This window comes from Oryzias melastigma, linkage group LG22, assembly GCF_002922805.2.
Source record: "Oryzias melastigma strain HK-1 linkage group LG22, ASM292280v2, whole genome shotgun sequence".
NCBI classification, from domain to species: Eukaryota; Metazoa; Chordata; class Actinopteri; order Beloniformes; family Adrianichthyidae; genus Oryzias; species Oryzias melastigma.
In genome coordinates, this window is record NC_050533.1 from 12,989,484 (window position 1) to 13,002,652 (window position 13,169).

At 41.7% G+C, this 13,169-nt stretch overlaps 1 protein-coding gene across 1 annotated transcript in view; it reads right to left on the reverse strand.

Annotated features, from left to right (window-relative positions):
- Nucleotides 1–3,848: 3,848 nt before the first annotated feature.
- Nucleotides 3,849–13,169, reverse strand: part of slc38a6 (solute carrier family 38 member 6) — an 11,602-nt gene continuing 2,281 nt past the window's right edge. The window contains exons 5-16 of the mRNA XM_024266411.2: nt 13,104–13,143; nt 11,440–11,518; nt 8,152–8,237; nt 8,012–8,070; nt 7,857–7,928; nt 6,284–6,340; nt 5,893–5,972; nt 5,719–5,819; nt 5,520–5,644; nt 5,247–5,391; nt 5,033–5,127; nt 3,849–4,636 (exon numbers count right to left, since the gene is read on the reverse strand). Coding sequence (XP_024122179.1) covers nt 4,553–4,636; nt 5,033–5,127; nt 5,247–5,391; nt 5,520–5,644; nt 5,719–5,819; nt 5,893–5,972; nt 6,284–6,340; nt 7,857–7,928; nt 8,012–8,070; nt 8,152–8,237; nt 11,440–11,518; nt 13,104–13,143 — 1,023 coding nt within the window. The 3' untranslated portion in view covers nt 3,849–4,552. The remainder of the gene's footprint in view (nt 4,637–5,032; nt 5,128–5,246; nt 5,392–5,519; nt 5,645–5,718; nt 5,820–5,892; nt 5,973–6,283; nt 6,341–7,856; nt 7,929–8,011; nt 8,071–8,151; nt 8,238–11,439; nt 11,519–13,103; nt 13,144–13,169) is intronic.

Sequence of the window (13,169 nt, forward strand, 5' to 3'; positions counted from 1 at the left end):
TGTGGAGTTTGAACATAATTCATTTTTATTACAGTATTTGACACATTACAGCTGCACTCACTCTTCAGTTTGAAGAACACAGACAAGCACATGCTGGTTTGGCCATCCGTCCACACCTCTTATGTCATGATTTTATGGACACGCTTCAACATGCTGTACATAATTCAGCGTGCATGCTTAGTCTCAGCCACCTGCAGAGCTTCCACTCTCATTTGAGAATCTACGCCCAATTTGAGCGGATGTTACTCTGCACGATTCAACCCTCCCTGCCCAGGTGGGGCTCCGGCTCAGACCGTTCCCAGCCTTCCTGACCTCGGTGAGAGAAGTCCCGCTGGGCCAGCATGCACCCCCACACCTCACCTTTTGCACTGCCACAAACTCAATTAGATCCATCAGTCACTGGGACCCAGTAAATGGGGGTGGGGCTTGCACCAAGAGGACCCCAACTTCCCCTCAGGTGAACACACATACTCACCCGCACAGGTCTTACACAGAGGACCCCCATAAATCACACGTGGTTAAAAATGTGCTTTTGCTCTGAGCAATGTTGAAAAATGAGGCTTTAAGTCTAAAAATGTTGGAATTATAATTTTTATTGTACTTAAAAATAAAAAATAAAGACTCAGAAAGTGTGTAGTGGTGAGAGCTAGAGGAATGTAACAATGAGCATGGTCAGAGCTGCTTTGGACAGAGAAGGGGGAGGTGGGGAGGGGAGGTCGGGGTTGGGGGAACTCTGTCACAGCCCCTCCAGGATAATTAGCTCCAGATGTGAGGTGGTGTGGCCCCTGCGCCAGAAAGGCGTCAGGGCCGCATTAAGGGCTCAGCCGAGGGGCTGATGGGATCGCACAGACACAAGGCAACCCCCCACTCCACGGCAAGAAACACAAACCGAGTTCCATATCGCCGGTGACTGCTGTGGGCCACAACCAACGCCGCCCGATTCCCAGAATATTTACTGACCAATCATGAAAAAAAAACTAAAATGCTCGTTTTTACTTTTAGGCCAATTTTGATTTGACCCAATGCACACATGTAGGAAAAAAAGGCAGCAAAAGACTAGAAAAGTTGTGCAACTGTAGAAAAAGCTTGGTTTGTCACAACAAGAAGGACTTAAACAACACTAAGACGCTTTTGCGATCAAGGTTAAAAGGATCATTCTGAGTTACTGAGATGGTTCAGAGCAATCATCAGTTACTGCAAAGTTCAAAGAGTGCAATGTCAGAGAAAATTAAAAGAATAAAAGCAGAGATGTGGGGATCAAGAAAAAGCCAAGTTAAAGCGTATACTGCATGTATAGAAACTCTATTAGAAAAAAAGATCTCCTTCTTTTAGCTCACTAAGTTTTACATTGAAATTTCAATTTAATTACAGGTCACTGGGGTAGAAATTGCCCTCCCCACCTCTTGTTATGTGTCAAAAAAGCCCTGTAAGTTTGCTTTTAATTGCCACTCTTGATTCACAAAAGACTTCTTTGACTCTTGACCTTGTATATGGCATCAACAAACACTAAATCAACTCTTCTGCGTCGCTGTGTCTCGGTGAAGAAGAGTGCTCCAGGAGTCAAGTCTTGTTTCCTGACTGTGTTGTCTTAAGTTGTGCGAGCACCTATATATAAATGTGAGCGGGAGTCATCTCATGTCAGTCACAAGAGCTTCTTTTCAAGGCAGCAGGAGGTTTTTGTTGTACGGTATGCAATGCTTTTGGGAAACGTGCGGCACACGACGAGCTGACTGACAGCGGGGTGAAGGACGTCACCTGTGCAGGTGTGCACGCGGACTAAAATCCAGCACCACAGTGTCAAGTTATGAACAGAGGACACCATCGAGGAAGGGGGCATCCTTTCTGCCACACTTTTTGTTTTCACCGTTTGTTTACTTCTAAAGCTGACAGACTTAAAGCTCCCTCAATTCAACAGGATTCTATACAAAACATTAACAAATTAGAGCAGCAACACGCTTAAGTAAGTGTGGCGTGTCGTGTTTCAAAAAGAGTCCTCAGAATAAGGAATGCTGTTACCGCGACACAAAGAGTATGTTTACTGATGGAGCGTGGAAATTGATTAAAAGCAGAAAAGTATCATGGAGTGAAGGTAAACGGAGATAACAGACAGAATGAAAGAGAAGGGAGGAAAAAAAGAGAAATGGAAAGCACTTAATCAGTGATGACCCTTCCATATCAATGGCATTTGCTGAGTTGCAGCGTCTACCATGACTAACAAAGGAAACCACTCATCACATCTGCCAGCTCTACAAAAAAAATTCATGTGAAAAGGCCCTTTAAGCACCGTTCAGTCATGAATGCATGTTGGACAGGATTATGTGAGTAAACAGAAAACAGATGTTCACGTTTCGAGCGGCGCTGCTGCCTCAAATCCACAACTGAGCCTAAAAACACAAAAAGGAAGAGGAACTGGAAGACTACTAACTCCCCTCGCTGTGCTCCGAAAGGGGTTCGCTTCTACCATGTCTCCTCCTTATCACTGTACACTGGAATCCCACATTTTCTTTGGCGAGCAAGCATGGAATGAGTCAAAGGTCAGTTTTCCTGAAAGTTGGATCAGAACCAGCTGCTGATCTCCAACAACAGAAACCCATTTTCAAAGAACACAGCCCACACCTCTAAAGACAATATCGAAGGCAGACCCTGCCAACAGCCCACCAGCACTCCTCCACGTCATTCTATCCTTTAACCCCAGGAGATGGTGTTGTCATACTACATACAGAACACGGGCCCAGGGTGGTGGTGGTGGTGGTGGGGGGCAAAACCAAACAAAAGCACGCTCACCCCAAGACTCTGGGATCATCAGATCTCTTTAAAAGCATTCATATGTGAACAGTGACATAAGAAACACATGATCAGTCCTGATGACTCAGATTAAGCAAAGAGAAATGAAAACTTGAGAAAGTTTCCAACAAAAAGAATAAATGTTTGGAGGAAAAATAAAATGAGGTAAGGCAAAAAGCTACAGAGGCCCCAAAGGGACATAGAATAAAAATAATAAAACTGGTTTCTTGTGCACACCAGCTACTATCTCATGCTAAAAGGACATCAAAGTAAAAAAAAAAATGTCAGGGCAGCTAGTATTTTTTAACTTTGATGGCCCTTTAGGGACTTCGTAAAAAGCTAACAAGAGATGTTTAGTTAGCGAACTAACTCAAGCCAGTTACTAATCTCTAACTGAAAACTAAACTTAATTACAAAGACACAAATTATCTACCACAACCATGCAACCTACAAAAATGCCTAAAGCAGAAAAAGAGTTGGAAAAAAAGGAAATCCACCTTTTTGAGAACAACTGATGGTTTTACAGCAAACCATTGAAATTACAAGGTTAGTTTTTGCTTTTTTTTATCTACTTGCAGCGCTCTACCAAAGTTGGACACTAGGTGGGAGTCTTGAGCTATTTAAAACGGGTTTCTTCCAATGAATAATTTGGATTTTGCTTTCAAAATACACTTTTATAAATTATCTTCTGTTTAAATACACATTTAATTACTCCAAAACTAAAAATAAAAGAGAACATGAAAAAATATTGTTTTAGTTGAGTAGCAGTTTGTCATTCAGAGAGAAGGTTGTGGGCTGTAAAGGCCATAAAGGGGGCAACTGAAGGGATGGGACCACAGGCTGTGATGTCACAGCTCTGCTTTCTTATATTTGCTTCATTCTGAGGCAGAAAAAGTGGCTCCAGGTTCCACGAGACAATCAACATTTTTGGAAAACGTAACACAGAACACGCCACTCAACCCAACACTATATCTGTACTGATGACCAAGTGTTAAGCTTGCCATGCAGAACTGTGCATCAGTGCCAATTTCATACACCAATATATTGAATAAAAGCCCAAACGGTAATTTTTTTGTGTACCATTTTATAATTTGTTGCATTGAGTATTGATTTGCTTTTCACAATTCCATTCCAAAAACAATTTTACTTGGTAAAAAAAAATGAATTTTACCATAAATATTATGATAAACATCTAAAAAGGAGTTGCTTCCATTATTAAAATTGTTTATGTTCACAATAAAAGTAAAGACAACAAAGAAATTTCCCTTTGCAGTAACAAAAAAAAAAAAAAAACACATGTTATGACTTATTCTTGAATTTTGTGAGTGAGAATTGATTTTTTTTATCCAGAAAGCTGCAAGTGACTTGACAAATTCTGCCAAAAAAAAATCTAATCATTCTATTTCCACAACCTTTTATGGAATACATGACAGAGGAAATTCCCTGAAGTTATATGACCACAAATAGAGTTTAAAAAATGACTGGAAAAATAAAAAAATAATCACAATAATCATTACATTTTTTGTGCATAAATTAAAGTGTAAACATGTATGTAAACATTTATAATTGCAATCACACATTAAAAGGTTAGTTGCTTGGCTTACAAAACTTATAAAATAGTGCAGGATCATCCACAAAGAGCGTCACAATACTTATTTAAATGTACACAAAGTTAAAACAGTTTCTTTGATATCATCTAAAATCACCAAGTACGATTTCTAAAATAGGTTTCCCTTCTTTGGTTTCCCTTGATTTGAACCTGAGTGTCTTATAGGGTTTTCACCAATGTGACGATGATGACAGATAGACTGACAGTGCCCATGATGAAGCCAAAGATCACAAGAAGAATGGCCTGAAAACAAATTTAAAAAAGTCAAAACAATGTCAGCATATGTATTGAAAACATTGGATTTTGTATTCATTTTTAAACTGTTCTCAGATGTCTTTTAATTATAATTATGCTGTTTTTAGAGAAAAATCAAAAAATCTGTGTGGTTTTCTATGACAAGATATCATTAGAAATGTCATAAATTCTGAGCTGTGGGCAGGAGTGTTGGCGCAGATCAAGTCAACCCCCACTTCCCATCACCCATCTGATTACAAGCTCTCCTGCTGGCTTACAGCCCCTCACAAACCCAAGATAACAATTTTAAGCCTAATTTTCTTTATATATCTCCTCCACCATCAGAAAACCATGTTAAAAACAAAGCCATTAGGTCATTCATTGGTCTTTAAACTGTAAATTTACCCCAACTGAGTCCACCGATCTCAGAGGTTGGTTGCTGATCTTAAGGTAGAAGATCCCTGGAAAAACAAACAGCAGACAGCTGGACGTGGTCGATCCTGAAGAACAAACAGGAGAAGCTCTTGAGTTGCACAAGAAACAATCAGCCCCTCAGGAGCCTCAAACTCTTGCAGCTTTAGCTGCTAACATTAAATCTGAGGTTTTGAATCTGACGCACCAACAACTCCGAACACGCTGCTGATGTCCGGCACAAAAATGGCCATCATCAGCACCACGCTGAGGAGGATGACCGTTAAGATGATGTGGATGAGCCAGGAGATCTCCCGTTCTCCATACAGCAGCGAAATCACCGCCTTACGAGCCTGCAGCAAAGAGAAAAACAAGAGATTGTGTCCAGAATTTCAAGTTTAAATTAAATGCTTTTCTACTTATCAGATTTTTGGGAAACTGGGACTTTTTTTAGGGGAAATTGTGTGTCTGTTACACTAACAGGGAAGTGAATAAGTGGTACAGTCAGCAGGACAGAGATGAGGATGGCCAGCCGAACCGTCATCACCATGATGTCCCGAGGCAAGTAGGAGTTGTAGGCGAACAACAGCTCGGTGCCCACGTGGCCTATAGGAGATAAATAAGACGAGTGAGGGATTATGGAGGCGGGGCTTCGACTCTTTGTGTCCTTGCCGGCTTACTGTAGAAAGTGAGGTAGCCAAAAAGAGAGGAAATGAAGTACAGGAAGAAGCTGAGGGCTATGCCGATGTTTGCCACCTTCTGCATCCGGGCCTTGGTGGGCCTGAAAAACACAAGACGTTCAGCGGGCTCACACTTCAGACTCATTCAGAAGCAGTGAAAGCTGCAGCGCTGACCGTTCCAGCTCGCAGTAGATGGGCAGGACAGCCGTGTGGCACAGAAAGGAGAAGGCCATGGTGGGGATGGCGTAGGCACTCTGTAAATCAAATCCACCGCAACACAGCCGTCATTAACAAATTATCAGCTTACACTGTTACGCAGAATGGAAGGGCAGGTGGGTCCAGCATGAGCCAAATAGTGGAAATAATTGAGCCTGGAGCTTAATGTGGTGACGCAAAGTTACAGCTGAAACTGGCTGTGAGTGAAGAAAACAATGAGAATATAAATAGAGAGAGGAAATGCGACTTTTTCCAAATTCTTTTGCTATTACAGGCTCAGTTAAGTTTGGTAGGTGTGACTGTGCACGACTCATGTTACATAGTAAATACAATGTTTACATGTACGCACCTTAATGGAGACGACAAAGAGCTTTGGTGTGCATTCACTCTCTGAGTCATTTGAGATCTGGAAGAAAAAAAAAACAAAACAACTTAAACGGCATTTCTTCAAAAACCCACTCATGTCTCAATAGTTGGGTGTAAAATTTCTGGAGGTCAAAGGTTACTTCCAGGATCAGACGAGGTCACTCGAGCTTCCTGTCCTTCACGGCTGGTTTTATTCACCAAATCTAACGCAATCAATAAACCCAACATCCAGGTTTTCCCTCTAATCCTGCAGCCATGACCGCCCCCTCAGACGGCTTACTGCAGACACACGGAACTTCAACAAATCTGTCAAAAGTTGGGATGTGCCAACCCTTTCAAAATAAAATTGTACAGATTTTTCTTTTTTTTCCACAGTTGAAACTCTCTTTAAAAAATAAAATATCAAAAACAAGAAACATGACAGCCCTCAAAGGTAATGACATAATTATAACTAAAATAAAATGGAATTTTACTACATAAAATGAAGAGGATTACAAAAGTTCTGCATGTAAGGACAAAAGAAATTATCTAAAACTACTCAGGAGGATCTGGAAAGAATTAGTTGGACCACTAACAAACAGCTGCAAAATGAGGCGTAATAGAATTGGACAGTGTTGAGGGGTCGATTTCAGTGGAAATGATGCCTGTGACAGCGTAAGGCATGCAAAATCCAAGTATGGAGCCATTTTTCTCTGAAAAGAACAGGAAATTCTTTGTTTCTTTGTAAAATCTTCCAGTTCTGAGGTGTTTGTAGAGGCGAGTTGCAAAGCAAAAACACTCTGGAGATTTTATAGGACTTATATCATGCTATTTTTAAGCTTTAAACTAGATCCCAAAATGTGACCATTGAGACACCTTTGAGACACTAAAGAACACATTTTTTATGCAATATAAGTTATTTTGATGAGCTCTTTTCCTACAGGGAAGTAAGACGACTGGATCTATGAAGCTCCGCCTTTCACTCCTTGTGGGTGCCGCTCATTTCGGCCTAGCAGCGTATCTACGTTTCGGCTACAAAAACAATATTGGAACTTTTTGCAAAGATGGATGTCCGTATTGTGTATATGAAATTAAAGTGTTTTGTCGATCAGAACTAACTCCGTGGTTGAAATGTGTCTGTTTGTTAGCCTGGGGGGGGTAAGCTAGCAGCACAGACTCTTCCTGGAAAGGGCTGTTCCTCACTTCGTGATGTCACGCTGTGATGACCCACTCGTTTTATGGATTGGGAGGGGCTGGTGCTCAGAGAGCAGGGTTTTAGAGGAATACTCTTATTGTGTTTTTAATGAGGATTTAACACTTCAAAGCTCAAAAAGTTGATCTTACATGATATAGGGCATTTAATTTTTCAAAATAAAATGGATGGTAAGGATTTCAACAGGAGAATGATGTTGGAAACATGAAAAAAGAAAATAAAAAACAGTTTCTAGACAATGAGTTGTCACTTCTGACTAAAACCTAAACACATTACTTTGAGGTTGAAGTGATAAAATGGATAATTGTTCATTCATTCATAAAAAAAAATGCCATTTAACATGATTAAATGAAGAAAATTTCACCTTGGAAGTCTGGTAAAGGGTAGTAGTGTTATGAGGAAGAGGACAGGGAATAGACCATTTCTTTACCACAACCTGGAGACCAGACAGAAGAAAAAGTCACAAAAAACAATAAAGAAATACAGATAAATGTTTGTAGGTTATAAACCAAAACTTACCACAATTGCAAAGTAAAGCATGAAGAAAAATGAGAGACTGCTGGTGTAGCCAAGGAAGCCTGTGACAGTGAGAAAATAGTTTTTAAAATAAAATCAATTAAATAAAAAATGAAATTTAAATTCTAGATTGACAAACATACCGATCTTGGGCAGCATTGCTAAAGGAAGGATGATGCAAACTGCAATTAAGACCAGAAGCAACCGTCCATCGTCATACCAAGCAGTTCTAAAAACAGAGAAAAGGGGAGATAATCATTACAAGTTGATGCAGATTTTAAAAAAAGAAATCATGTTAGACAGTAACAACGGGTCCGTCTGGGTGTCAAAGTCAGAAGGGGTCACAATGGAGCGGCTCTGGAAATCTGCCTCATTCTGTGCTCAAATGCAGATCGACAGATCCATCATATGGCAAAAATTAAAGGCTTAGGCCTTTGAAAAACATAACAATTATGTAAGTCACATGCAAACTTTGTGCTGCTCTGTAAGCTGAGACCAGGTTTCAATTGTGGTTTTCAGAGAGGGTGTGGGGGGGTATTTTTCTTTGCTGAGGGACAGCCCTGGAGGTTCACTCCAGATTGGAGAGGAAGAGGAGGAGGGGTGGAGCTCTGACACATGTGGAAGGCATGCCGGCTCCGTCGAGGTCGGGGTCGGCTGGGGAGGGTGCTGCCTATCACTGCTGTACGCCGGACCACAGCGTGAGGCCGCGAGCGACTGGCTCCACTGCTCTTTATGGGGCTTCCAGAGTTAGCAGCACCTGCTCCAAACACATCAACACCCACTGACCCCAGTTTGGCAGCTTCACAGCTGTGGCGTTAGCGCAGGCGCTGACGGATTTGTTGCTGCGTCTAGGCAGTTTCTGCCCCATAACTGATGCCGGCGATCTCTGTTCCCACTCCCACCGAGGTTTGAGCCAAATCGGTCGTCCCTTGACCTCTAATAGACACGCAAATGTGCAGATCGCAGCTGGACTCGTCCTCAGGAGGCCACAAAAGCACTGCGGTGACGCAGGAAGCTCAGAGGAGCCATGAAATGTGGAAGATTTCACGCTACAAGATGAAGCGTAGCACAGAGTTAAGGCCGGGGTATGACTGCCAACGAGTCCGTCGCCACACAGAAGATCAACAGTCTGCCGGCCAACACGGCACAGTCCTGCACCCACAGTTGTTCAGGTCGCTGAAACACGGTTAGAGAAAACGAGCCTGTTGGCTTGAGCAAAAACTGACTAAAGATGAGCAAACCATCAACAATGACTGCTTGTTAACATGCAAACCGTTTATTTAAACTTTGGTTGAATCAAGCGTGCATCTGTTAACATCCCAAAGCCGCTCATTTAGAGAAACAGTTTTCCTTCCCTCAGCAGTGAGATGTAATTAGAATGGCAAAACTGATATCCCCTTGTATCAGTCTGATTCCGGGGAACATGTGTGAGAGATTTGGGAGTGAAAGCAGCACACTAATACAAAGCAGCTGTGTGCGCAGGACTCAGATGTTGATGGATGGGGCTGAGAGCTCCTACAAGTCTTTCTTAAACCAACGTGGCCAATAATAAAGTGATTGACATCCCATTCTTGGACAGGAACAAGGAGCAGCGTGCACAACACAGGCGGCTGAGAAATGATGAGCAGCTCCGGTTATTACCAAATACTACCAAAGAAATGAGGCGTGTCAGTGGTGTTTTCAACCACGCTATGCAGATTTTGATCAATTTAAAAGTTTTCTTAGTTTTATAATGCAAAATATCACATTTGATTCTTTCGAATGCTAAATGTAGAGTTTGAATTGCAAATCTTGCCCTTAATGTAAAATGCATTGCAGACTAAGTGAAATGGAATTTCCTGGGACCATGAGTTTAAGGGGTTAAAAACAATATGACAAAAAACTAAAATACTAATAAAACATCAATAAATAACAAAAACTAAAAGCAATAAAATGAGTAAAATCATGTTTTTACCATGTTTTTGTGGCATTTTACTAATGATGGAGGACATATATGAAAAAAAATAAGCTTAAAATTGCATTTCTGTGTTCAAATCGTTGTGAATCAGCAGCAGACGAAAAAAATGCTGTTGGAAAAAGAGCATATTTGTGATGTAGAAAATATGTTGAGGGTGGGCCACAAACTCCCTGCTCCAGTAACAAGAAGGAGAAGTGGGGCGGGCTTGTTCTGCGCCAACAGTCCAGTCTAAAATGAATTCCTGTATAGAGAGAAATTGATTCCCCCCGATTTGTGCATACGTAATTCTTGATTTGTAACTCATACAATACAATTTGTGCATAAGTACAATAAAATAGGAATTTAAAAAAAATACAATTTACACATGCACAAATTGAAATCACGACAGCTTGAAACTAACTATACACACAAATCTTTAAAAATGATGGACAAATCGCTTGTTATGCACACACAAAACCACATTTACGCACAAATCTGATGTGAGAACTTAGATTGCGAGTATTATCTGGTGAAACTTGACATTTTCCCACTTTCTTAAACAAATATGCCCAATAAGTAATATAAAAAAGCCTAAATATGCGTTTTTTTTTAATAGTTTTTCCATTCTCAGCGCTCCCTCCCATCTTGCCCCAGAGAGCGGGTTGTAGAGCTGATTGACTCATCGCTCCCTCGTGGCAGAAACCCCTCCCCTTATTCAGCGGGACAGCTTAGACAGCGTGAGCTCCTTTTCCACACCCAGGAAGCGGAGCAGGACGTAGGGCTGACAACTTCGTCCGCTCTCTGGGTGTCGAGGAGAACCTCACACTTCGCAGAAGAGTCCCACGGTAAAGACGCTGCAGAGAAAGTGCAGCCACGAGGGAGCGCTTGAGTGTATTAAAAACACAAATTTAGACTTTTTGAATTATTGAGCCATATCTGTTTAAGAAAGTGGGAAAAATGTTGTTTTGTCCAAATATCATTCGCAATCTAAGTAGAAAGCGGCTGAAATGAAAACTCTGATGACCCAGCATTCTAGCAGCATTTAAACGCATCACTCACAGACAAATCTTGGAGACGTGGAAAACGCACATTAGAATTGTGTGTAAATGTGGTTTTGTGTGGGTAACAAACGATTTGTGTGTAATTTTTAAAGATTTGTGTGTGGTTAGTTTCAAGCTGTGTAAATTATATTTTGTATTTTTTTTATTTTATAATTTTTCTACTTATGCACAAAATGTATTAGTTAGAAATCGAGAATTACACACTCACAAATCGGGGTGAGTCCATTTTTTCTCCATACTCCTGCCGCTCTGCAGAAAATATGTTCTGTAAAATGACAAATATATATTTTTTGCCTAAAGACGTCATAATCATAATTAATTTACAACAGATTAAAAGATGATTGGAGGATCTTAAGAACATTAAATTAAAGTCACAACTCTCCACTTGGAAAGACGAGTATGGATGGGGGGGTAACGGGTCTGTCTGGACCTACCCTGCTTCTCCGGGGCTCAGGAAGCTTCTGATGGCGGCAGGAAGCTCCGACTTCAAGATGAACAAATAGGACGACATGGCTGTCAGGGGAAGAAAAAGCACAACAATAAACAAACTCCAAAGAGGCAAAAAAAAAAAGTTTCAAACCACAAACACAGCAGATGATTGAATCCTGTAAAAGATGTTTGCTGAGGAACTGGAGGGGGGGGTCACACAGAGCAAAGTTATGCAGGTGGTCAAACTAAAGGGAGAACTGGAGGGTGGAAACAGGAGGAGGGGAAGCAGGAATGCTAACATAAATGATCTCTGACGCTAATCCAGGTACTTCCACTCTTTTCCTAACTCTCTAGGAAACGGGATACTTCCTCCTGTGATCAGACAGTCAATCAGAGAGAGGATCGGGGTCACTTCCCGAGAGAGAGGAGAGAAAAAAAAAACCTCCAGGTGGGAAATCAGAGAAAGAACGCTTCTGGGAAATGAAGACAAACTTTTGGAGTTTTTAAAAAACTAGGAGCCAGCTGAGACATTTTAGCCCCAGGGCGGATTTTGCACTAAAATAATCTGGCCCTAATCCCTGGGATCCTGTATTTGTTTATAGAATAAAATTCCTTCTATAACCCTCCAGCCCACACAGACACAAACACATTTCCATCTAAAACACTCAATATGCCTATTAAAGCTAATTTTATTTTAGATGAGGTAAAAAAAAAAAAAAAAAAAAAAAAAAACACGATGGCAGGCGTCACACAGCATGGAGTTAATGCTCATGCAGCTGGTTACTACAAACACAACACATCTATGGGAATTCCTGGTGGGAGCATACTTACATCTGTACAGATAAATGGCCCTTGAGTGAACAAAGAGGATTGTTATTGACCAAGTGGTAAAAAAAACACAACTTCTCATCATAAGCATGTATGCAAAGTTCAAGGAAACGTGAGGTAAGCGCCTCCCTGTGTGTGGTCAGCAATAGTTGGAGAGCAACAGAAGACAGAGCCACTTTCATTTCATTATGAGCAGGAGAGGGGCCGGCTGTGAGAGCCAGGGGCTGGTCAGTAATTAAGGTCAATTGGCCCATCAGCCTTTGGCAGAGCAGATGAATGTTTACCTAGAGTGAAGCTAATTGCACTCTTATAAAAGAGGCCGGGGGTATGGACGGCCGCGTGCTGGAGTGCCGGCTCTCACACTCGCGCACGCACACTGCCCCCATGCTGGGAAAACCGCAAACATACCAGAGGGCATGGCAGTAATCCACTCAGCCGCGCTGCTAATGACGGCAGAGCGAGGAGCGATCGCCTCGGCTCTTAGTCGTCTGAGGAGCGGAGATGGTGGCGGGAGGCAGGAGTAAACCACACAGAGGGTGTGTGTGTAGGGGGGTTACCATCAGCGATCAATCGAAGGAGAAGTCATGTTTCAGGCTCAAGAGGGGGGGCAGATGAGTGGACTGCAGCTACAGGATCAGAGGTTATCAGAGAATCTCCATAATAGCCACACAGAAGGAGGCAGTTAAAGCTCTGTGATCACCAGCAGGAGGCACTGTCAGCCTCCAGAAAAAAAGCCCCCCTGTCACCACTCTGCTTCTTATAACAACCACATAATCGCTTCATGTACAACATGTCAGAAGTAATGTCTGTTACTGCTCATTGACTAAGGGGGGGTACTTACCACCAATGTTTTGGACGATAATAGTAACTCCAACAAGAACCTGGAGAGAGTTTAAGAAATCTGTCA